Source organism: Larus michahellis, chromosome Z (genome assembly GCF_964199755.1).
Source record: "Larus michahellis chromosome Z, bLarMic1.1, whole genome shotgun sequence".
NCBI lineage: Eukaryota > Metazoa > Chordata > Aves > Charadriiformes > Laridae > Larus > Larus michahellis.
In genome coordinates this window covers 60,588,130-60,612,001 of record NC_133930.1, presented here as the reverse complement: position 1 = coordinate 60,612,001, position 23,872 = coordinate 60,588,130, and the positions used below count along the sequence as shown (strand labels likewise).

Here is a 23,872-nt window from a genome sequence, read left to right as displayed (position 1 = left end):
AGACCACCTAGTTTCAAGCCCCTGCCCGGGGCAGGGACATCTCCCACTAGGCCAGGTTACTCAAAGCCTCATCCAACCTGGCCTTGAACACTTCCAGGGATGGGGCATTTCTGGATATCTTTCAATTTTCCTTCATAAAAATTGGAAGATGTTTGCCCCAATTAAAATAAAAAAAACAAACAAACAAAAACCCATTAAATCGCTGAGCTAAGGCAGAAAAAAATGAATCTTAAATTTAATGCATTCTTCTCCCCACTCCACCTCATTCATCTAGCTTAAAATGTTGGTGCTCTGCCACCCAATGTTCCAGTGCACTATAATATTATCTCTCCCTCTGTAGTTTTATCCATTTGTAGACTATAGTTCACACCGTGAAGCTCTATGCTGCAATATTTCTGGCCTGAAATAGATTTCTAAAAGCATCTCAGTATCTAACACTTTTCTTCAACGTTTTTTGAGTTTCTGAAAAATAGGTTAATGTAAAGCACTAGAGCGAATCATGGTTTGCTCCATTTTCCATAGGATTCAAGCTGTTAATGCTGTTCTTAAAGTTCTTGCGTATTTTAGCACTCCTGTCTCCTTCACCTTCACAGAAAGAACAGGTCATCAGGAGATTCATCAGGCAAGCGCCTAGCAAAATGGCAAAATTAAATGGGGCAATAATCTTACCAGACATCATAGTTGGTATTTATACCAGAATACATAAAGAAGCTTGAAAATTTTCTTTTTTTTTTTTTAACTGAAAATAATAATAAACACAACAGATGAAAGTTTTCTTCTTGCTCAGGCAGCTTCTTACACATTGTTTTGTCAAAGAACTATGAAATTGCACCATCTACTTATTGTCACTGTGTAGGGCTGCAGAATATCAAGAAACACTTCTGTAGAGATTTGAGACCAGCACACCATCTCCTTCCATGTCTTTGCTTGTTTTGACACTGAAACCATACACCATTTCACTGTTCCTACACTTGCAGCGCTGCCTTTCTGAGGTTTTCCATTTATTTCTCCAGCCTTTCCCCCCGGTATCTTCTGGCGAGTTCTTTCTGCCCTACCACTCTTCACAGACATAAAAACACTGTGCAAAGCTCTCGTCCTTTGTCTTCCCCCTCTTTTCATTCCAAACCAATTCTTTGATAGGTCAGGTCAAGCATATGCAAGTTTAGACAACTGTCTCCTAAAAATGTATGGAACGTGGACAGTTACTATCCTTCCCTTCCCTTTTGTTTTCATTGCAAATCAGCTGATTCTGGATTTTTCCCCACAGCCTGACAGTCATCTTTCCTCAACTCTCCTAATGGGGCTTCGACAGATCCCTCTGTAGCTTTGCCTTGATGTAATTCTCTACCACCAAACTACTAACGCTAAGAGTAAGTTAAGGGGGATGCAAGACAGACTAGGTGTTGTAACATTAGGGTAACATTCCCTCCCTTGAGCCATCTCACAAAAATGCGAAAGATTAGGTTTAGCGCTTACACCACTGGAGCAGCAGCACCAACTCTCAACTACTGCCATCCAGAAGCAGCCAAACGCGACAACCAAAGGCAACTTCTGAGGGAGTAGCGTCATTAAGAACGACCCTTGTGTTATGTAGAGGAGGAAAGTAAAGTGGTTGTTGACTAATGGAAGTCATCACTCTGATACAAGGAAAAAAGGCTGAAGAATTGCTTGATAATGATTGCTGAGACAGAAGAGACTTGTATTTTTTTTTAATGACTCTGTGATGCTTTGTAGGTCAGCTACCAGCATCTCGTAATACCCTACACTCTCCCAGGCTGCATCCGTGGTTAAGAGTCAGAAAAAAACACCTACAAAAGCAGCTCACAGAAGGATTTATATGCTTAAGTACCATATATTTAACAATGATACCTAGTTTTTACAACATCAGAAGCAAGTACTGCAGACAACTAGGGATCCCTCTTGCTCCTTTCAAAAAAGGAAATTTTCCATATTCTATAGACCTAAAGATACAGCTTGATCTTCCCTGAGTGCTTTTATGAAGGAATAAAGAGGAAAAAAAAAGTATTTCACTAGCAAAGTCACTGGAGCAAAAAAACCATAATCCTGAAGGTTCTCGAGGACTTGGAAAGTTGGAATTAACCTCTGGCTAAAAAATATGGTGTGATATAGGCAAAAACAAAATAAAAAAAAATCAATAATCCAAACATTTTTAAGTGCTCTTCTGAGGATCTATCAGACACACAGTTTTGCCACTCTTACAGTGTTCAGTGTAATCAGCCATCATAGAAACTGATGTCTCAATTAATAGATCAAATCACTGAAAACCACTCATGCAAACAGAAAAGAAACTGTATTTGCCAAATGCTCAGACTACATGCAAAAAAATGGGCACTTTTACTGTTGTCTGCCAAGCTTTACATTGTGTTTAAAGTTGTTAGGCTTGTAATAAATCTACATTTTTCAGTTTTAGGTCTGCATTTTCCCTACAACAGCCTAACAACTTAGTCACACTTCTGTAATTAGTCTTCCTCAATTTATTCTAGTTTTATGGCTATATTCTCACTGAAGATAATTTTTTCTATTGTTTCTTTTTAGCACACATCCCTCTTTAAGATGAAGTTTAATGTTAATAACCACCCTCCCAAGCATCCAGAACATCAAAATTTTATTATCTTGGATAATTTGTTTCAGATTCTTTGGTACCATTGGAAAAGTTAGAAACAACAGTTATGTGATCCATTAACAATTCTTTGCTTAGTCTATATTACAGGTAGTATTTCCCTTACTACTACTACAAATATTCATGTGAACCATAAAACTTGACATTATCTTAGTATTCACTTTTTTAACTGAAATCTGTGTTTTACCAAATGAAAACATACTTTGAACTCACTTAGATTCTTTCAGACCAGTTTTGTGTTCTAGATAGCTTTTTCATTTCTTCAAAAGTAAATTATACAGCCTGACATCACCTACCTTTACTAATTGGGTGGTATTTCTGCAGATATTGTAGATTTTGGCAGGCTTTTTTACGCAGCTTATAGGCTTTCTGCTGTTCTCCTGTAATTCTTAAAAATTATGCTTGTCCTCTTATTTGCACACAAAATAATTAAATTACTTCTGCTCCAAGTCCTGAACTACTGAGAACCTTTCTCAATGTCCAGACAGCAACATCTGCATTTTCAGCAGTTTAAAAACAACCCTTCTCCTTCTTCCCAGCAGGAAAAAAAACCACCACATCCAGGAGAGCAGTTTTAGAAAATGCTAGGTTTGTCTGTTACTTATTTTGCAATACTGCCTAGTAGCCCTAGTCTGCAATTAACAACCCCCACTCCAGTAAACATGCTCAGCAAGAGAGAGAGCATCCCCCAAGGGAACCGAGTACAAGTCAGAGAAGGTAAAGGAAACCATAAGGTCAGTTAGGCACCCTCTACAGATGTAAATAAAAACTGTAACACAGCAGGACAGGACTAGTTATGAGTTCATACCTGAAATGAAGAAAAGAACAGTGAAATAAAGAATGGATTTCATACCAATCCTTTTTTGGTATATTTTTTAAAAAATGCCAGTGGTGTGCCTGAATTTAGGATCTGCCTCAATAACCCAGCTTAGACATTTGTACTTGATTCCAGATCTGCTGTTAATGTTGATTTCAGACCATTTGTTAATGTTACTACGCTGTATCATTTCTACCTTTGCTCTTTTAATCTTCTGGAAGACACCTAAAGTTGACAAGGAAACATTATTTTTTGATTTTTTTTTCTTTTAATTTATTACAAGAACAGCAAGAACTCACTTTGAAAGGTCAGTACTGTTCACATTCAATTTCATATTAGTAGTCTGAAGAACCTTCTCAACTTTGATTTTAATAGACTAGTTTAGTAGAAGACACGATAAGCAGCAAAAATAAGACAAGATCAAAAGACTTCATTTGGCTGAGATTCTGCTTAATTTAGAGGTACAATCAGGAACTCCTCACGGATATGAGTTCGCAGAAAGAATGTTACAAACCAAACTTGCAAAACACTGGTCCCTCGAATGAGGATACAGCATGAGAGCTCCAAGTCTATATGAGTTAAGCAAACAGCATAACCACATGTAAGCACTTTCACAAGCAAATCACCAAAGAGATAAAGCACTAACATACTTTTTATGTTTGAACTTGGCTAGATAGCCAACAACCTCTCTACTAGTGTAGCTATGCAATTATATCACAAGATGACACTAGAAACATGCACAAAATATTAATAATTGCATGGCCCATTTCCTGAAACAAAGTAACAAACCTAAGCACCTATTTCACAGAAGTCCAAGACCCTGCTTTAAAGTTGTTTTTAAAGTGATCCCTGGTCTGAAGTTGTATTTTTTAAATGTCCTCTTTCCTACACAGCAAAAGACTCCACAACAAGAAGTGCTGACACCACCCTTTTTATTTTTCAGCCAGAAATACAGTTTCATAGGGTACGTCAATAAACAGTGGTGTTTATTCCTTAAACAAAACCCCCATCTCTTTGGCATCTGACCATTTCCTGTTTTTCAAACTAAAGACTATATAGGAAGATTTTACTTTCAAGATCATTGTTCAATACATTAAATTTACACAGGTGTAGTTAACTTTTGAAAATACACATTGGTTTGTTCCAAAGATTCTAATAAACCTAAAAGAGATAACCAAACTAGCAAAATGCAGACTACTGGGCCGACTTCATTTAAAACTGTGGAAGTTGACAGAATGAGAACTCCTCTTCATGTTCCACAGTGCATGCGCTAACTAGTGCTTCCTATTCATTCTGCATGATAAACAAACAATCAAAATCTTAATTCTACCAGAAACAACTGATCAAATAATTTATGTTTCAAAACAACGTGATCTGATTTTTAACTTCTCCTGCAGAGGCCATCAGCCAAACCCAAGCTGCACTCTTGACTCAGCAGAAGAATGCACTGAAAACTACTTTTCATTTTTAAACATAAGTTACTAAAATGTTTTCAATACATCCAGGAACACAGCTGTCAAAACTGCATTTGATGTCACATTTGGATAAAAAATTCTTAAGTAACAAAAGTAAGCCAGTGTATTCAATCTACTCTGTTGAATAATCCAGGATCATCTCTTCAACGCCGACACAGAAATACTTAAAAAAAAAATAAATCAGCCTTCCAGATCTCAAGTGTCCAGTGCTTCAAACCAAGTGAATTTCCAAAACAATACTGGAGTCGTTTGACACCTTCCTATGCTATACATCATACATAATTCATGAAATAAAATCAAAAACATTGACATACCAATGCAGACATTCTAGTCTACTTACTGGCATCTGCAGTGAATCCTTCTTTGCGTGTCAAGACAACGTTAAAAATAAATCCCACTAAAAAAAAATAAAATCTTCACTCCCCAAAAGTTTTGGTTTTAATAACCCAAATACTTATCCTGACCAAGTTTTATAGAACAGAGGAGGCAAAGCAATTACTTCCATGCAGAAACTAAAAAAATAATTTAATAGGATTCAAGTAGTAAAGGTTTGTTTTATGAGTGAATCTCACCCTCATCACCAGTGCAAGCACAGTTTGAAAATCTTTGAACTGGATTGTTTAAATAGCAAGTGATCCAATTTAGCCAAGCTCACTTCCCTCTCCATGATGTAAAAAAATAATACATACATTTTACTGTAGAGTACCAAAACAAAAAGCAAACCCAAAAAACCTCCTAAACTTGAATACTTATCCAAGAGCAGTTTCTAACATCAAGCCAAAATTAGCAACAATCAAGCAGACATCACCAATTTTTCAATGTGAAAATGCTGTAAATCTAGATCTAACTGTACAAAAAAAATAATCCCAAACCCCAAAATCAAACGCTTTTTTTTTTTTTGTTAAAAGGTGTCCAAAGAAATATCCACCAGTTGCAGCCAAATTTGCATCAGAAGCTGCTTGCTCAGGAAAGCTTTCTCCCTCCAAGTATTTGTAACACGTTGCATTGCCAAGATTCTATTCAAATAAATTACTTTCTGATAACATTTAGCTGATACAACCACCTACAATGTGGACAGCCATGTACACAGTACAACAGTGGATTTTTGCAGCAGCAGAGAAATAATCAGAAATTGGTTCTAAATTTGAGATGATAATTCATGTATTATTTCTTGCAAACATACGGTCCCCTCTGAGGGTAAGGTGTTGGAGCTGGTATTGTAGCACTTCTGTGTCAGCAGGTTCCTTAATGCTCATTTTGTCTAAATTGAGGTAGTCCAGGGATTTTGAATGAGCCCTTTTACCTTTTAAAAGGCAAAGAGGCAGGGGACCATGAAGTGCCTTGTAAGGTTCATACGGTAAAGCCTTAGTGCATTTATCCCCTGAGCTGGGCATCCGTCTCCTCCTCCTTCCATTTACTGCTGGGATCTCATATGGCTGATAGTACCTACTTCTAGTTTTGTACAAACGGGAGGAACGTGTAAGTCCTGAATCAAGCTGCTTGGAGCGCAAGTTTGGCCCAGATTCCCCTTTATTCTCTTCACTTCCTGTACACTTCTGGGCTAATTTTAGCAGCTCCTCTCCAGTCGTGAAGCCAACCAGGTAGTTAGAATCCATGTGAAGGATCTGATAGCCCGTAACAGTCCGTCGCATTGGTGAGCAGGGGGTACTGGAACAGCGGGGCTTCTCTGCTTCCATCCTGCCCGCAGGACTCACCTCCGCAAGAGGCACAGGGAGGGTGGATAGAGTAGTTCTGGACTCTCCATTGATGTCAACTTCCATTTTAAACACAATGCTATCCTCCTAAAAATAAAACAGAGCTTGATCAGAAATAGAGCCTTTATGCAACACGAGGAGCTGAGAGACGATTGCAGAAATGAGCTTTTGTATCACCCAGAAGTCATGACCAGTACTTCTCTATTCAGCCTTGTCTTATGCCCTACAAGGTGTTGCATAGCAAAATGATCGCCAACACCTGCCTTTTAAAATTATCTTGGGTGTTTTTTTAAAAGATATCATAAATATACTCCTGGTATTCTTAAATGTTAAAAACATTCTTGAGTAATATTGTACATAAAAAAGAAGTATCTTTCCAGTCCATTTTTTCATCCTTTTAGACTCCATTTGATTCCTTATAGCCCCTTGCCTCTGAAGCCATCTACATCCATTAGCACATCCACAGCAACTTCTCCCATATTCAGCTGTGTATTGGACAATAATCTCAGTAAACACAGCTTTTAAACAAACGTGTCTAGCAGCTACTACCTTAGTCGGGCATGACCACAGACCAGACCTGATCTACTGAGTGTACTGCAATGCCTCCCTCTTCCAGATGTGAAGACAGCTTGCTTTAGCTTCAAAAAAAGGCATCCTGGCTGTTCAACAGCCCTGTTTATAGGTCATCAGCAATCCGCCCCCCAACCCCACAAAAAAAATTTATCTTATTCACCATCAACCAAATAAACTCACGCTGTTTTATCCTAATGTATTTCTAACAAAGGAAATGGTACACTAGCATTTAATAAATATAGCATAAAATTCTTATACGCATCTTAGGAATAACCAATATTCTGAGTCCTATGGTTTTTATTTGTTTTACTATTTCTTCTGGAAATAGACTATTTTGCCCTGATCTTTATTCCCTCACAACTGTTCCAAATACATCATTTGGTGCCTTTACAGATACAACTATCCTCCACAAGCCATTACCACCTCTAACATGGAAAGATAAGGTCAATATCACAGCAAGTATACACCAGTGGATGCTAGAACACAGAGAAGGCTTAATTATTTTCACTTCTTTGTTTTCAGCACCAGCTACACCATTTCAGGGACACAACTACTTCACAAAACAAAAAGGTCACATTTGTTTCCAAATTCATGTCAGTCTTCATCATCAGCCTCACCTCTGCTCTAAACAGTAGCTAGTGACTCTCTAGCCAACACAGTCCACAAAAAATTCAGCATAGCTTTGTAATGTTTAAAAGCAATGAGACTCTAAAGAAGAAAGGAAAGTTAGTATGCAAATATCGAGCAGGAACACAATTCTGAACTTCATTACAGGGGACCGTAAACCACATTCAGTAATGTTTCACAGATGAGACTGACTTAAAACATGCTATTATCTGTTTGCAAATGTCTAAAGCTGCTCCTTGCTGCCATTCTGAAGCTTAGGAGGTCACAGGCTGAGTAGCAAAGATGCAACAAACACGGAAATACTTTATTCAAACTTCTGCAACTAGATACTCCGCCAAATCCCATCAATATCAATCTCTATTCATCTTAAAATACAAGGGAAAGCTGTGTGCAAATCTCACTTGCAAAAGAAAATAATCTAGCCTCATGCAAAATTTAAGCCTACCTTGTTTGTGTTCATGGACTGGGAAGGATGGTAAGTAATGTTCCCATCTCTGCTTCCCTGCTTAGTCTCAAACCAGCCTCTTGCTCCCTGTGCTAATAAACCAGGAGTAAACAAAATCCCCACTGTTTTGATGAAGAGGATTTTATTTGTCATTGATAGACACCTATTACGGAGAGACTATTACTAATGTTCCTTTAGTCTTAAACATCCTTTTTCTGTTCTCACAATCATAGTCTACTTAGGATTCTTCATTACCAGTTTTAAGTTTTGCATAGCATCGCTTTTACAGATACACAGATACACTTCATCCAGTCAGCTTTTAAGCATTTTGAATTTAACAATATAGGTAAGATAGCAAAAGCTAAATAAAGAATTAAAATACTGAAGGAAATGAAACGCTGAAATTTTTCACCGAAAAAAATTCCACATAAAACTCAAGAACATTGCCCATTATATTTAATTGACTCTGAAATATATTTATGCAGTCAATTAAAACTTTCAGAAGAGCAGAAGCAGTTGTTTTTTACTTTAGCACCACATCTAGCAGTGAGACAATAAGCATGGTGAGGTTCCAGCCACTGAGTTAAAGACATGCATGACAAATTCCTTAAGTAGAAATTAATAGTCCCTGCACCATCAAGAACCATGGTTACTAGGGGCATAGCACAGAAAAATTTTGCATTACAACTTTTAACTACCCTGTGGTTTTAGCCAAGAAACCTAAATATTTAGCTGTTCCTGTTCTTTTAATTCCCAATTTTTACCCTGCAGTTCAGAAATCTTTCCAGTAATCTTCTAGAAAGACTCAACCCATTCTGCTAAAAAGCTGAAATGATGTTAGAAAAAGTACAAGTATGTGCTAGAAAAAGTATAAACAAAGTAGTCATGCAGCAAGGTTAGAAATGAATCATATTATCTAGTCACATATAAACAGCAACAACAAAAAACCCCACACTAAAACCAACAACCACTTGCCACAGCAATATGTGCCCTCAGGAAAAGAAGGGAGGAAAAGATGTCTTCATGCACTTTTTGAGTTTAAAAAGCCTTCAGAACTTGAAAGCAACACAAAGGCTCTTCTCAGAACACAGCTTTCAAAATTAATTTACTTCTGTTTGAAGCATGGGTATTTGCCCTGGTAACAAAAAGCAATGAATTTTGAACAGCAACTGCAAGCAGGAGAGAAGGAGGCAGGGGTCCACTGCCAAACAATTACCCCTCAATGGCGAAAAACAGTACAAAGGAAAATCAGAGAAGAGAAGCCTTCAAGTCAGCAACTCCAGCCTAGTACTTCAGCCTGAAACTGCAGAGCTTCCATTTCTGTGCTGCAGTGTGAAGAACAGCCCTAAAACCAAGAAATCCGACAGACACTCGAAAGCAACAGTAGCATCTGAAACTGGTGCCATAAACATGAGAAGCTCAAGGGAACAGCACTGCTAGCTGGTGAGAGGAATGACTGGCCAGCTCCACAGGCAGAGGTCCAAAACTCAGCATGTTTCAGTGTTCAGCTGTTCTTTCCCAAGACTTTTAATGTGAGTTAGTCAAGCTGCCATATGGCTTCAACATGCTGTGTCTCCTTATCTGGTAAAAAAAGATAGAGAAACATAATTTAGATGACTTCTATAAAAGAAAATAATTTGAGAAACTCACAGTATCTGTGAGTGTAGATATCATTACCTACAAACAGCTGCGTTGTCTTCTTGCTTCTTAAAGAGAATGACACCAGAGTGATGCCAATTCAATTTATAATTAAAGATTTACTATAGAATCAAAACAAGGAAAAGTTGTGATTCTTGTTAAGAGGGTATATCCTTTTTTTTTTTTGCTGCTGCTTCACAGATTTAAAAAGTATGGAAAATTACTGAAAATAACAGTTACCAAGAGGATTCACTTGACCAATACACGTCAGAAGTGCTTCCAGAATACAATTCACTCCATTAAGATTTTACAAGATTTTATAGATCCTCTTTATGTTATAAAGCAGGCTCTGCATACAAATTAATTTGACCCAATCCAGTTAAATATTGAGAAAATTGTCTAAAACACAGAGAAAAAGAATAATGAATAGAAATACTAGGTTAACTACTATAAATTGTTGTATTACCTCAAAGAATACATTAATATGCTTGGGATAGTTCTTCAAGGGTAAAAACATCAAAACCTCCAGTTTGCAAATATAAAAGCTTGCAAATTACTGTGTCTTTCTTGAAGGTGTTAGATACTGCTCAAAGATTAACAAGAGACAAATAAAAAACAGATATGTATGACACAATGATGTCTAACATCACACCATGCCAATATATACACTGTAAATCATTCGTTGTTGCAATGACCTCTCCCATACTCTCTTACTAGACCCAATGACATCTTCTCACTTGCTGTTTTTTTTTTTACCCCGATCATTTGTTATTTTTTGTTAAATGTTATTACTTACTGTCTTTCTAAGGAGAGAAATGTAGGTGACTGAAAAAATATCAACTTTAATTACTCAATACTTAAAGAAGACAAAGAAAGATGAAGAGGGGTTTCCCTTGACACTCCTATGCTTTGTAGAAAGTCTGCATTATTTTGAAGTCACCACAGTCAGTTGCTCTCAGCAAAAGAACTGGTTCTCTGTAAATTGGTATTGCCATTACTTATCTTCTATACGAGAATACGAAATTATTTGAAAAGTTGCCCTTTCTCTAAGAGAAGCATTAAATGTCTGTCCATCCAACTACTGATTTTGTTGTTGGTGGGTTTTTTTTTTTAAGAACAGGTGATTTTTTTTCTAGATGCCAACCCCGCAGGTAGTATTATTTGTTAAGAAATACAAAGATCTGTCTCATTGGTAAAATGCTCATAATTGCAATACGCAAATAGCAGAATGGAAAGATGGCAACAGACTCAGTGATACCAACTCTGCAAAACAGTCAAACACATTGGATGGAGATATCACACCAGTTTTGACACTTCCCCTTCTCTGTCCTGCCATTAACTAATATATACAATGCACTTAAAAGACATTATGTTTGTCAATCAAACATCAGAAGTATGGTGACCCAGCACATGTGAAGCACGTGCGAAGCCAGCACACATTTTTAAGTATTTTAATCGTCTCTGATGGTGAAGGGAAAAAATAAGGTCTACATCTTTCCCCTTGTAATCTGAAAAGAAAAATTCACATACATATAGTATGTGTTCTTGGAAACCCCATCTTGTTTCTCTGCCACTGAAAGATGCTGGTGGAATGATGTACTTGTAGAGCAAAGTTTTCTAGAAATAATTACTTCCAATCTGCAACTAAAATGAGATAAATACTTATCTGAAAGGGAAAAATCAAGATAAAATTCAGCTATGTAGAAGTATCCACAAAGGTGACACATTTCTTTTTATAGAGCTGGGGCATACTTTGAGATGTATGCAGCTTGTAGGTTCTTCCACTGCAAGCTGGTGATACTGCTGCAAGTACTGCCAGAACCAGATGGTTGCTTTTAGCCATGCTCTTTACCTTCAGCTGAAGAGACTTAGACTAATGTTGATCATCATGCTCTTGAAGGTCCCCTATTATATTTGTGTTACTTTTTACAGACTGACACCACATTTATAGAGACAGGAAAGGGGGATTAAAAAAAATAAATTAAAAATCACAGAGAACATGAGAACAGTGCCAATAAACTACACACATTCTTCACCAGCTCTTGCTGTTCCTTAGGAGAAATTCCAAACCACTCTAAGCTAATGGAAAAGAGAATGGAGGTAATGTTTAATTGTGGCACCACATTCGACAACATTCAGATGGAGTAAGAACAAAGTTTAGCACAGACTTTCTATCAAAATTACATGCAAGAAAATGAAATTGTATATAAAGACTATGTTAAGCCTTAAGAAAACAGATGAACGGATATTGCTGAATTAATAAAACCAGTGCAATAACTTCAGGATGTGATGCAAAACAACAGTCCACAAAACAACCAGTAAAAACAAAAACTACAGAATAGTGTTGGGGGGGGGGGGGCAGGAAGTTCATGTCAACGGGTGACTCTTCAGCAATCCAGTATACTGGACAATAAATATCACATGGTTTATACAGAACAAAGAATTATTAAATGTTTTGCAAAAGAAGATTAAATCAATTTCTAATAATATGTCCCTACTGCAAGGAGCAAGAACTATTTAACTAGTTTGTTAATTCTTGTTATTAACGCAGCTTTAAACAGACAATTATGATGCAGGAAACCACCTTTTAAAAACGAAGAGGATCACAAATGAATTACTAAGGAACTACAAGTGGCAACTCCAGCGACTAGCACAGACCAGATCAGCATGACAGAGCATACAATTTACACAGAAAAAGACACAGATGGAATTTCAAGAGTCGGTCCAGGCTAATGAATTTTGTATAAGCAGACTTAGCAAGCAAGGAAACTTAAAGAAAATGGTGGGAAAGAAGGCCATTTAACTTCTAACATCTCTTCGGCAACAATGTTAGATGCGAGTGTCTAACAGAGGGTAACTTTTCTGAAATATTTACAGTCCTTTAAATAAACAATGCTACTTCCTTGATGGATGGAATCACAGATGAACATTTTCCCCTCGCTTCATCAGTAAGCTGATGCTCCTGGCCAGCATAAAGATAGCTATTTACCAACATTACCCATCAAAAGATGAAACAGCTAGACATAAAAAAGCTGATGCATGTTGTAAACCAAACCATTTTTATTCCATAGTTAGTTAGTAAGTTAAAAAGAATGTTTTCTTTACAATTGCATTTTATTTCTTTGTGGTTTTGATTTTCATTCACCAAGCAAAATCTAAGTTTCATTTTCAAAGTTCTCTTCTTTCCAGTTTCAGGCTGGACCACTTGGAAAAAAACAACAAAAAATCCCCATACCACAACCTGACTTGTAAACAAAAATTAATTTGTCCTTTTAAAAATAAAGTGGGGAAAAAAAAGCAGGGTTTTTAAAGTATTACATATTTCACTGACTAAATACTGATTTTTGTCATTAAAAACCAAAACGCTAATGGGAATAAGGGTCTCCATTGCTTTTGTGTCAGACAAGACATGCATGTTTGGTAGTATCCGATATTGCCACGTCTGAAAATACAGCTCTGCAGATATTATTTTCAAACTACCAACGTAAACAATATTATATTCAGCCTTTGACTAGGAACAGCTATTCAAAGAAAGATACAAGTTAAAACTAAGACCTACTCAAAGATATCAGGAAAAATATGTTTAATCAATGTAATTTAGGTTTTTTGGTTTTCCTTTTTAACTGAAGCACTTCAAATGACTAGTTTTTTGTCTTAACTTGATGCAATCTGCAGCAGCTATTTAAGTGTTTGTTGGAAAGGTGTCTCATTCACTTATACCATCCACAAATGCTAAAGGTCAGTTCCTCAAGCTTACTACAGTTACGTATATAATGGCTTTAAAGTTTTGTTCTCTGCCTCCTTCTCAAATGCTCCTTCCCATACTTAGATGCTACCTGAAAATGCAGGTGCAAGTGTAATGCAAATATGGAATAAGAATTAGTAAAAGCCCAACAGCACAGGTAGGTACAGTAAATTTGTATTAAACTTAACAACTACTGCAAACAGAACATCCTGTCCTGGAATACTCAGTTCATCTGACTTTACCAGAACAAACTGCATTTGCATATGATTATGCATGCCTCGTGGTCAAGCCTGCAGCATAAGGCTGGTCAAAGAAGAGATTATAAGAAAAGCCATGCTATAATGTTGATGCTGTTACGCAAGAACTTAGTATCAGTGATAACACCAAGCCATTGCCTCACTTCCCTTGTCTCAAAGTCACAGTGAGAACCACCCTCCTCTGTCTTCATTATTCGAACAAGCATTCTTCCTCAAGGGGCAGGGTGTGTGTGGGTGTGTGTGTGTAAAAAAGTAAAGGAACACCACTATGTAAAGCAGAATATGGTTCAAAATACACCCACGGCAGCAGGGTGATGGGAGGAGAAGCTTTCAGTAGGGGAGATGACTGGGAAAAAGTAGGAAGGAGAATCAGTGCTGCACACTTCTACTCCCCGTGGCAAACCAAAGCATCAGTTCTGCAGTCCTCTCTACACCCCTCTTGGAAATGCTCCAAAGATTCTTACTGTATTTAGGATGAGCTGTGTCAGAAGTTGCCCAACTACTGGTACAAGCGAGCAGCAAGTCCTTCACCCCATCACAGACCGTCTCCATCACTCCCACCAAGATCTATGTAACTGCAGGCTTCTGCCATCTGTTCATTTCCACGTACAGCTATGCAAGCATGTATGTATGTACAGTGACATACTGCCCCGCTCTACACAGCACGCTAACAAGCAAAGACATGTTCACAGAAAACACCTACTTGTGCACATCATTTGCTATTTTCTTTATAATAGGTACATATACACTCGCGCCAGCTAAAGCCCCTGTGTAAAACAGCATATAACTAACTTATATATAAAGAAATTAAGACCTGAGATGGTATTCCTACATATATGTAGACCACTGAGCACCTCAACTGTTCAGAGACACTCCCCCAATATCTTATGCAAGACAGAATTGGCAAAACACACCTGCCAACAAACCAAAGCAGCTTAGCAAGCTTCATGCTCTGTGAAGTGCGCTAGAGTGCACAAATGCAGTCAATGAGTACCACGGACGGTACAGTCAACACTTAAACAGAGCTCTGAGCCACTGTTTACCCTTCACTAAGCAAGATTCATTACAGAGAAATATGAAGTTACCCACAGAAAGCTGGGCACTAGTGTACTTTGGTACTATCAGACTGAATAGTAAGGTCACATTCAGGTTTAGCACTGGCCTAAGAGTATGAAGAATGGTACGGGGCCTGCTCGTGGTGGCAAGCTGCACCTGAAGAGAGCTATAAATGGTTATGAACATGGTGCGGGTGCTAACACATGAACTCGTGGCTTTTCCGCCGTTTACCAGAGGTTGGCACAGAAAGGGCACCCGAGCGGCCTCGCTGCAGGCCCGGCATGACAATTCCCGGGGACTCCTTCCCCAGGCGGGTACCGGCACCGACACGCCGGTCTCGTCCCAGCCCAGCCGCCCGCTCCCCGAAGGCTCGCTCTGCGCCGCCCGCTCCCCCGCGCCACATCCCTCAGCCACCGCTTGGGAAAGCCCAGCGGCCGCGCTCCGGGGAGCGCAGGGGCCTGCGGGGAGCGCGGGGCCCGCCGCTCAGCTCGCGGAAGGGGCGGGCGGGGGACAAGCGCCAGGAGCTCCGTGCTGCGGGGGATAAAGCCCGCCTTCCGGGTCCGGGTCCGGGTCCCGCCGCCACACGGCCCCCAGCACCGCTGCGAAGGCGCAAAGGCGTCACCGCCGCCCGCGGCAGGGCCGGGCCGCGCCGCGCCCAGCGGCTCCCCGTGAATCCCGGCCCCGGTATGGCCGCGGCTCTCGGTGACTCCCAGCCCTGGCATCGCCGCGGCCCGCGCCCGGCCCCTACCAACAACGCCGACCGCCCTCGGCCCCACCGGGCGTCGGCCCAGATCCATCCCCCGCCGCCGGCCCTACGGTCCCTCCCTGGGCCCACCCGCCGCCCCTCCGCTAGCACCCCCTCCATGAGGCACGGGTCGGGCCCAAGGCCGCCGAGGCGCCACACGGATGGCTGCGCGGAGCGGTGCCATCCCGGCCTCCTACCTACGGTCCAGGACGGCGGGGCCCGGGCCCGGCACGGAAAGAGCAGCGAAGCACCGAGTGCGGCGCGCACCGCTTCTAGCAACCCGGCCCGGCCTGGCCCGGCCCGCCCCGCGCGGCGGGGCTGAGGGCGGGGCGCAGCGGGGCTGAGGGCGGGGCGCGGAGCGGCGGCGGCGGCGGGCGGTGGCCTGGGCCGGCGGCGGAGTAAGGGGTCCCCGCACCCCGCGGCGGGACGGACCCCAGTCGACATGGGCCCTTCTCGCCACGGACCGTTCCCTCCTGCGCACCCTTCTCGCTGTACCCTTGGGCCTGCCCGTGTTTGTGAAGAGGAGAGGCCGCGCCGGGCCCCGAGGTGAGCAGCGCCCCCGAGGGCTGCCCTAGGCTGGGTGCCGGCGCCCTGGGCTGGGCAGGGGCCTGCTGGAGGAGGCGGGAGATGCCAAGTCAGCTCGGCCACCGGAATGGAAATGTCTTTCTGGATGCGGAGAAGAGAGGCAGCTTCCTGGAGGGCTAGGCCGTGAGCACCAGCCTTGTTTTCCACCCGGTCTGAGATTCTCTGGCTTAATAAGCTTCAGCCTCACATCTCTTTTCACTTTGTACACAACCATAAGAAAGGATCGAGTGATCATCTCTTGGTGACTTTCTGCTCACTGAAGTACAGCCCGTCTCTGGCTGTAACCTCTGTGGTACTTCCACATCTACAGAGCTCGGACACTGGATACAAACCTTCAGCGGTTTCGCGAATGACCAGTTAGATCGTTTACCTATTTTATTTTGCTACTCAAAGAGTGAGCAAAGACGCTATGACTGCACCAAACCTTGTGAACAGTTGCCTAAGTTTCCTCCCCTAAGTAAAAATAAAAGGGAAGAGAAAGCGTAATTTTGTAGTCCCCGCCCCCAATAATAGTTTGTTGGGTGATGAGCCACACAGGTGGTATTTCCGGTCCCCCTGGGGTGTTGAGCCAGCTTTTGTTCCTAAAACGGGGTCTTTAAAGACACATTCTTAAATAGATAGCTGAAGTTTATTACCCTCCTTGGGAATGCGTAGGTGTCCTCTGTACAAAGGCCATGCTCTGGTCCCAGTGGTCAAGAAGGCTGCAGGTCACCTGGTCTTGAATTGCAGAGAAGGGTGTCAGCATTAAGGATGCACCCAGACTAGCCCACATGCACCTGGAATTTGCATTTCTTGGAAATTTGCAGCTAGAACAAGCGACAGAGAAACAAAGAACAAGGGTTTTGTAAGGAATTTTAACTACAGTCTCTTTGCAAGCCCTTAAGAGTCATTGATTTGTCAAGTTCACAGGAGTGTTCTAAGAACTAAATCAGTAGATTTCGTACAGAACATGGAGGATGTATCTGGTTAAGCAGGAGCGTAATTCACAGTCATTATGATACTCTTTGTTGCTTACAGTACACGGACTCCTTTGGTTCCTGTTGACATCTGCAATACTAGTTCTAGCCCGAGTCGGAAATCTTGTTTTCCTGTGTTGTCCTGCAGTATAAATGAGGCTGTAAAATCTTGTGAGTCACTGTATCACAACTCTCCCTCAAGAAACTATCCCCTCCCAGGACTCCCCCCCCTTGCTGTCGACTGAGTTGTCAGTCTCTGAGATGGACTTCCAAGGTTGATGGGAGGGCAGCAGTGGGGAATGACTTCGGGAGGTAACAGGTGCTTGGGGGTGATCAGAATGTGTCCTAGCTAAGCAACTGTTTCAAACAAAACATGCTTTATAGATTAGCAGTGTGTCCCCCCCCACCCCCCGATCATGTATTTTAACATTTAATGAACTGTAATATTTAACATTTATTGCACTGACAGAATTAACATGGTGCAAAAATGTCTTTTGAATTTATAGGTACCAAAAGAAAGGCAGATCCTGAAAACTTCTCCCAAAGATAGTATCCAAACTCCACACCAAATAATTGAAAATAAACGTAGATCTTCCTAACACCCCATAATTTTCAAAGTTTGGTGTTTTTCATGCAACAAGCAATATCATTAATATTTCCCGAGACTGACTACTGTATTTCAGTATTTTTTGTGGTGCGTTTAAAGTCATCCAAGATTTTACATCCAGAACAAAGATATTTTGAAATGCTTAGGCTTTGTTTTCCTCACTCAAGATCTGGGTAACACTTTCTGGTGCTGCTTCAACACAGAGGAAACCACACACCGTTTTCTCCACATCAATGTCCTGACCAGAACATGAATCACCTACATCTGCATGAATTACCATCTGTACGATGGCTGTGCTCATCAGTAGGTCCCTGCATCAATGACAGTCAATTAGAATGGCAATATAACTCAATTTAAAAGAGTAAACATAATATTAGAGCTAAAATTCTGGAATACACAGAAAAAGGGCTCAATTTCTTTTTTCCTCTGTAAATTCTTCCTTATTTATCATCCTTAGAGAGCTTTTATCGAAAGACTTTTTTTTCCCCTTGCTTTTGTGTTTTCCAGGCTTATACATTGGAAACTACTATGGTGATTTGAGCATTAATGAAGTCATTAAATCACAAGGGCTGAAAGCTGAGCAACTGAAAGAATATTTACTCAGTGTGTTTAATTCTTTGGTTTTGTACACATGGATTTAATTCCAAATCCTAATGAGACAAACATTTTTTATTAAATATTTGGTTTCTTTCCCCTTATTAAGGATTGTAGCCATTATTCTGAAAATCTGGATTTTTCTGGAAATCCATAACCACGTTTAGGATAAAATACAAAGCATGTAATTGGGGGGCGGTGTGGAGGCGCAAAGAGTAAAACCATTCTGAGCAGGGTATGGCTAACGTAAGTAGCATAACTTTTACAATGAAAAAAAGATTACAACTGGAATATTTTTATATTAAAAGACAAATATTATCTATTGCTATACAACTTATCAACTTTTGCCATCCAAAACTAAAAGCTTTGTCATTTTTTTAATATATCTTAAATGGCTATTTGGCTAAGTTGAAAGAAACTATAGTGAAAATTTACCTAAAATCTAAACAAAATGTCTTAAGTACACCATTTAATAAAATACAACTTTTAATTTTTATATAGCAAGTTAAAAAAATTAGTTTTAGTGAGTGCAAAAAGTATCCCTTTTATTTACTTTTTGGGCCAAATGAACTTTTTTCCTAATTAAGATGATTTCAATAGGAATTATGGCTCCTTAAGCAAGGCTAAATTTGTGCCCAGATGGAGGCCCTAAGCACAGGAAAGAACGTGGAAAAGGTGATGGTTTTAGAGCTTTATGTGTTTTGCAGACGTTCAGTTAGTACCAACGCCAATTCAAACCATCTCAAAGCAATAAATAGAACCAACCAACATGAGAAGATGCACTCTGTCCTACACCACAAGATTTAGAAGGAAAGTCAAATTTTGGACCAGCCTTAGACAAATGGTGCGTTTAGTATGCATGTGTATACGAGAAGGCAGCAGAAAGTTACCTGTTAATGTTGCTCTAAGTCTGTTAAGTGGACGTAAGTAAGTTTATCAAAATCTAAGTCTATTAAATAAGCAAGAGAAGTGATGAAGACACGTTCCTGATCTGACCGGGTTGCTCACAGAGGTGGTGCAGTCTCCATCCTTCAAGGTTCTCAAGCCCAAACTGGATGAAGTCCTAGGTGACCTGGTCTGGTCTCACAGATGACCCTGATTTGAGCAAGAGGATGGACTAGAGACCTCCTGAGGCCCTTCCCAGCCTTGATTACTCTGTGTTCCTACGAGCCTTGTTTAACCTTGTTGTTTATGGATTGAATGCATAGCATATGTTGAGGTCAAAATGTATGGGAATTAATAATGGTTTAGAATAGAACCATTCATGGCATCCATTTTCACCCATCTTGTTATTTTTTATTTTTTTAAGCAAGTACATGTTAGAACTGTTCTTGCATCAATGCAAAGACTTCAAGCTTCTTGTAAGGCCTTTTCCACACTAGCTGCTACCTCGCTTACGATATGGATGTTCTCTGTATTTAGTGCATCCCCCTCCTCAGAGGCCCACATTTGATGCCACTCACACACACTCTCTGATGTCTCCAAGATTTTTCTGTAGTCTGAATTGCAAACAGAGTTTTTCTCCAAGTGCAGATGACTTTGCAGGGCTCTCACATTGTATCATACTTCAGTGTGTTCCTTGAAAGAGACAGGACGGCACATGCTTTGAACACAGAGCCAGACCTCCAGCTAGCTATTTTGCAGGGAACTTCAGAGCTGGAATACTGAGTCTTTGCTATTCTTAATGAAACTGCATTCGGTTAGACCACAGGACTGTCAAATTTAAAAATGAATAGTTAGAAAGCTGATGGAGATAATACAGTGTGTGGTCTGGAGTATGCTAGGGTTTATTGCTTTGCTTATAGATAAGATGTTTGGTTTCCTTTTTTATTGGGCATCTGTTTTCCACAGTAATACACTCTGGACTGCTTTGTTACTACACCAGTTTTTATACTGCAGAGCAGAAGATGGTTGCTTTTAAGGGCTAAGTGAGGGAGTCATGAAATTAGTATTTGAAAATACTCAGTGAAATTTGTTCCCTACACAAAACCAGGCAAAATTAAAACCATTGTTTAAAAAGAAAAATGAAAACATAAACAAGTACTAGAAATACCCTTGTTTTCTTCCACCTTCCAGAACTGACATTTTGGAAAAGCTTTTGCAATCTTTTCTTTAGCAAATTACTTATGGGTCTATCAACAATATAATTGCTGTAAACTGATTAAGAAAAAACCCCCAAAAAATTAAAGGAACATTATGCTTCCATTTGTATTAAATGACAGAAAACAGTGTTAAATCCCAACATTCTGCCACTTGAATAGTCTATTGCATTGAAATGACTATTAAAAGTCTTTGTTACATCTCTTCTGCCATCATCCTTTGAACTCCGCTGATTTCAATGCTGTTGATCAGTGTATGATCATTATTTTCTGGATGCATACCTCCCTAGGCTTGTTTATATGGATTCCCCCAAAACTGAACTATGAAAGCATGTATGCTTTCTCTTAAGTAATTTTACTTGCTAGTGTAATTATATAGAGAACTTAAATTTATGTCTTTATTATAATAAAGAAGCACAGAACAGGTAAGACGAGATTTTAAAGTATTTTTTTGAGTTTTTACAAACATTTTTGTGTTTTAGTCTGGTAATGATGCTTCATTTTTGAAGGAAATGCTAAATGTTTATTTAAACTGAGTTTCAGCATGGTAGTATTTTGGGAGTTACATTCAACTACTGACTTTCTGTGAACGTCTTCTCTGACCTCTGTCAATCTGGCTGGAAAAGGATGTACAGTTCAAAACATTTAATGCAAGAGAGAGTCCCATTCCGTAGAGAAATTGGACGAAAAATAGGTTCCAATCAGCTCAGTACAGTACTTTTTTGCCAGAGTAGTAACAGGAAATAGAAGAACACATTAAATACAGCAGTTCTGTATTTAACGTTACCATTCTGGAACACAAGGAAGCACTGCAGAATGTGTGACTACTGTTTACCTTTTTGAGGAGTGACTTCAATATGAAATGATAAACGCCCATTTCTTGTAAGTCACGTCCTTCACCACAAAGAGACATTTTGGCTTATTTGTATATTAATGGCTTATTTGTAAATAATTTTCCATCGAGACTACTGAGTCAACTACTCACTGTACTTCACATACACTCTTGAAAGAAAACAAAATGGAGAGAAGTTGACAGTGACCTTGTTTTTATTTAGGAGCACATAAAAAAAAGTTATGCCACAGCTTTGGTTGACTGGAATGATACGCATACTTAAAATTTAACAGTATTTTTTTTGTTTAAAAATGGTAAACAAGTGTACATTCAGTTGTGTGCAAGACCAACACTGTCAATAACACAATTACACTACAGAAAATGAAATGTTTTAAGTATATAGCTGTGAAACCCTTCGTATTTTTGGTATTTAACCAGCATTTTTAGAATTAGTCTGCTGAAGCCATTTCATGTGTAGTAAACACTGAAAACAGACCCTGTGGCAAAGTGAATGTAATTATATTTGCACTGGCTCTGGGACGAGTAAGAGCCCTACTTAAAATATTACTTGGAAGCTACGTCTTCTGCAACTTAAATGTGAAAGGAATTACCTAACTTGTAGTTTATGAAGTCCGTTATTAATAATCAGCCACTTGAACTTACAAAAGTGGACAATATTTTCATACATTTGGGATAATTATACTCATTCAATAATTTTTTCATGCCACAGATAAAATCACAAGAACTGCTGAGACTGGATGATTGCTCTACATAACTCAAGAACTCAAAGTTACACTGACTTACTAATCTTCTCACAGCTCTTACAAAATCCCCTTTTTTTTTTTTTTTTTTTTAAATGAGAGCTGTTGTCAACCACCTAGATTGGAAGGACAGAGGTATGAAAATTCCCAGGCCATGATGAATCCTGAGTATTTTGCAACAGTAAGTACGGAGTTCTGGTCTCTCTGCTCTGAAGGGATGGTAATAAAGCATAGATGGAATATTTACAATTTCTAAGATAAATTCACTAGCAGACCAGCTGTAACCATTTCTCTTTTTACAAAACCTGCTTTTTAATATCTCCTTTTTGTAGAAACATATTGTAAAGCAAATAAAACTGTCTTTTTAGTAAACAAAAGAAGTTTTGATAAAAATGTATAAAAGACAGTTTTACCTGCTGGATGATATACAGGTACCCGTATACAAGCATGTATACTAAATAACAAAAGAGAAGGTGTATTTGAATGTTACAGGTCTGATGTAAACACAGAATAAAAATAAGAGTCAAAAGTGACAATACATTAACTCACTCCATCATGCCCAATTATTGCAGCATATATGATATAAAATAATTCAAATGCAGAAAACATCTGCTTATCTTCAAAACCAGGCAAAAGAGATCTCTTTGGAAATGTAGTTAAATTAAAAAAAAAAAGCTTGTAGCCAAGATGTGTGTTACATTTCAGCCCACAAAAGAAACTCACAGGGAGATTATAAACTCCTGAAAATAGAAGTTTATAATGACAACAGACAATGCCTTCATTACAGTGACATCAACAGAGCCACCGTAACACATACCACTGCATTGGTATTTTCTTTTTGTACAAGTTTACAGTAAATATTTGAAGACACTGAAAAGGTTCATGTGCAGCTTTTCCATTAAAGGTGTGCAGTTCATCAAACTGATAAATAAATACATTTCCTGAAATGTTTTAGAAAGTGAGACAAGACATTTGACCTAAATATATAGCGTGCACGCTAGTTAACCATGTATAAACTGAAGATTCCGAAGTGCACTATGAACGGCAGATATGAATGGCTTTTGAAAGCTCAGTAATTTAGTTGAATGCACACTAAAGAATTATTTGAGAAGTTGCTTCCAGTTTTGTCTGCCCAACTTCATTTCTTCTCAGAAAGAGTTTCAGCACTAACTTCTGTATCTAGCGAGGCCTCTTCAAGAGATAGCTTAACATCAGATTCACAAACAGAAGGTCCAGGGGTAGCTGAACAGGTAAAGAAAAAAAAAGTATTCCGTTTTTACACTTAAGAATATCCATGCTAAAAAGGAAGAAAAATGCAAGTTGCCTAGCATAGAAACACACACAAAACTACACTGCATGTAGTGAAACCAGAAACACAATGGGATTTTGTTCTAGAGGTCCTCTAAAACACCACAACCACCCACGAGGAGACAGCGTAGCTGGCCAACAGTTCAGACTGAATATACTGAAGACTGAATGCATCATTGTGTTATTGGCAGATTCAGTCAGAACCCGGTCACAGAGCTCTGTGGTAAATGTTCAGAAAACATCTTAGAAATTCTGCCATTGAAATAAACAAATTTGCTTGTCGTACTTGGAGATAGCTGGAAATAATGTCATACTTAAAACAAACAAACAAAAACCAAACCCAAAACACCATGAATTTTCAGGCCATAGAAACTCTTTCAAGCACCACAGAGGATA

The 23,872-nt window shown here is 39.4% G+C and overlaps 2 protein-coding genes across 7 annotated transcripts in view; both read right to left on the bottom strand.

The window, feature by feature from the left end:
- Positions 1-3,734: 3,734 nt before the first annotated feature.
- MACIR (macrophage immunometabolism regulator) lies at positions 3,735-16,044 on the bottom strand. Of its 4 annotated transcripts, XR_012584936.1 has the most exons (3): positions 15,932-16,041; positions 9,510-9,874; positions 4,375-6,735 (listed from the first exon to the last, which is right to left on the bottom strand). XR_012584936.1 is itself a non-coding variant. In XM_074570317.1 (2 exons), exon 2 carries the CDS (start codon positions 6,712-6,714, stop codon positions 6,091-6,093), a length of 624 nt encoding a protein of 207 aa, XP_074426418.1. In that variant the 5' UTR covers positions 6,715-6,735; positions 15,932-16,044; the 3' UTR covers positions 3,735-6,090. The 4 variants fall into 4 exon arrangements, 3 of the variants coding, with proteins under 3 accessions (XP_074426418.1, XP_074426419.1, XP_074426420.1); XM_074570317.1 differs by lacking the exon at positions 9,510-9,874 and having other exon boundaries at positions 3,735-6,735; positions 15,932-16,044; XM_074570318.1 differs by lacking the exon at positions 15,932-16,041 and having other exon boundaries at positions 3,735-6,735; positions 9,510-9,630.
- A 5,560-nt stretch (positions 16,045-21,604) lies between these two features.
- PPIP5K2 (diphosphoinositol pentakisphosphate kinase 2) overlaps positions 21,605-23,872 on the bottom strand; it is a 52,245-nt gene continuing 49,977 nt past the window's right edge. For 2 of the 3 annotated variants that reach the window (XM_074569426.1, XM_074569427.1), the window contains one exon: positions 21,605-23,410. In XM_074569426.1, coding sequence (XP_074425527.1) covers positions 23,307-23,410 — 104 coding nt within the window. In that variant the 3' untranslated portion in view covers positions 21,605-23,306. The remainder of the gene's footprint in view (positions 23,411-23,872) is intronic. The other variant, XM_074569428.1, reaches the window with a different exon arrangement.

Excerpts from the sequence above, each read along its gene's own strand:
- MACIR (XM_074570319.1), bottom strand. The coding sequence starts at position 8,446 with ATGACAAATAAAATCCTCTTCATCAAAACAGTGGGGATTTTGTTTACT. Across the intron at positions 6,736-8,293 it reads AGTCCATGAACACAAACAAG|GAGGATAGCATTGTGTTTAA; the intron begins GTAGGCTTAAAT and ends TTTTATTTTTAG.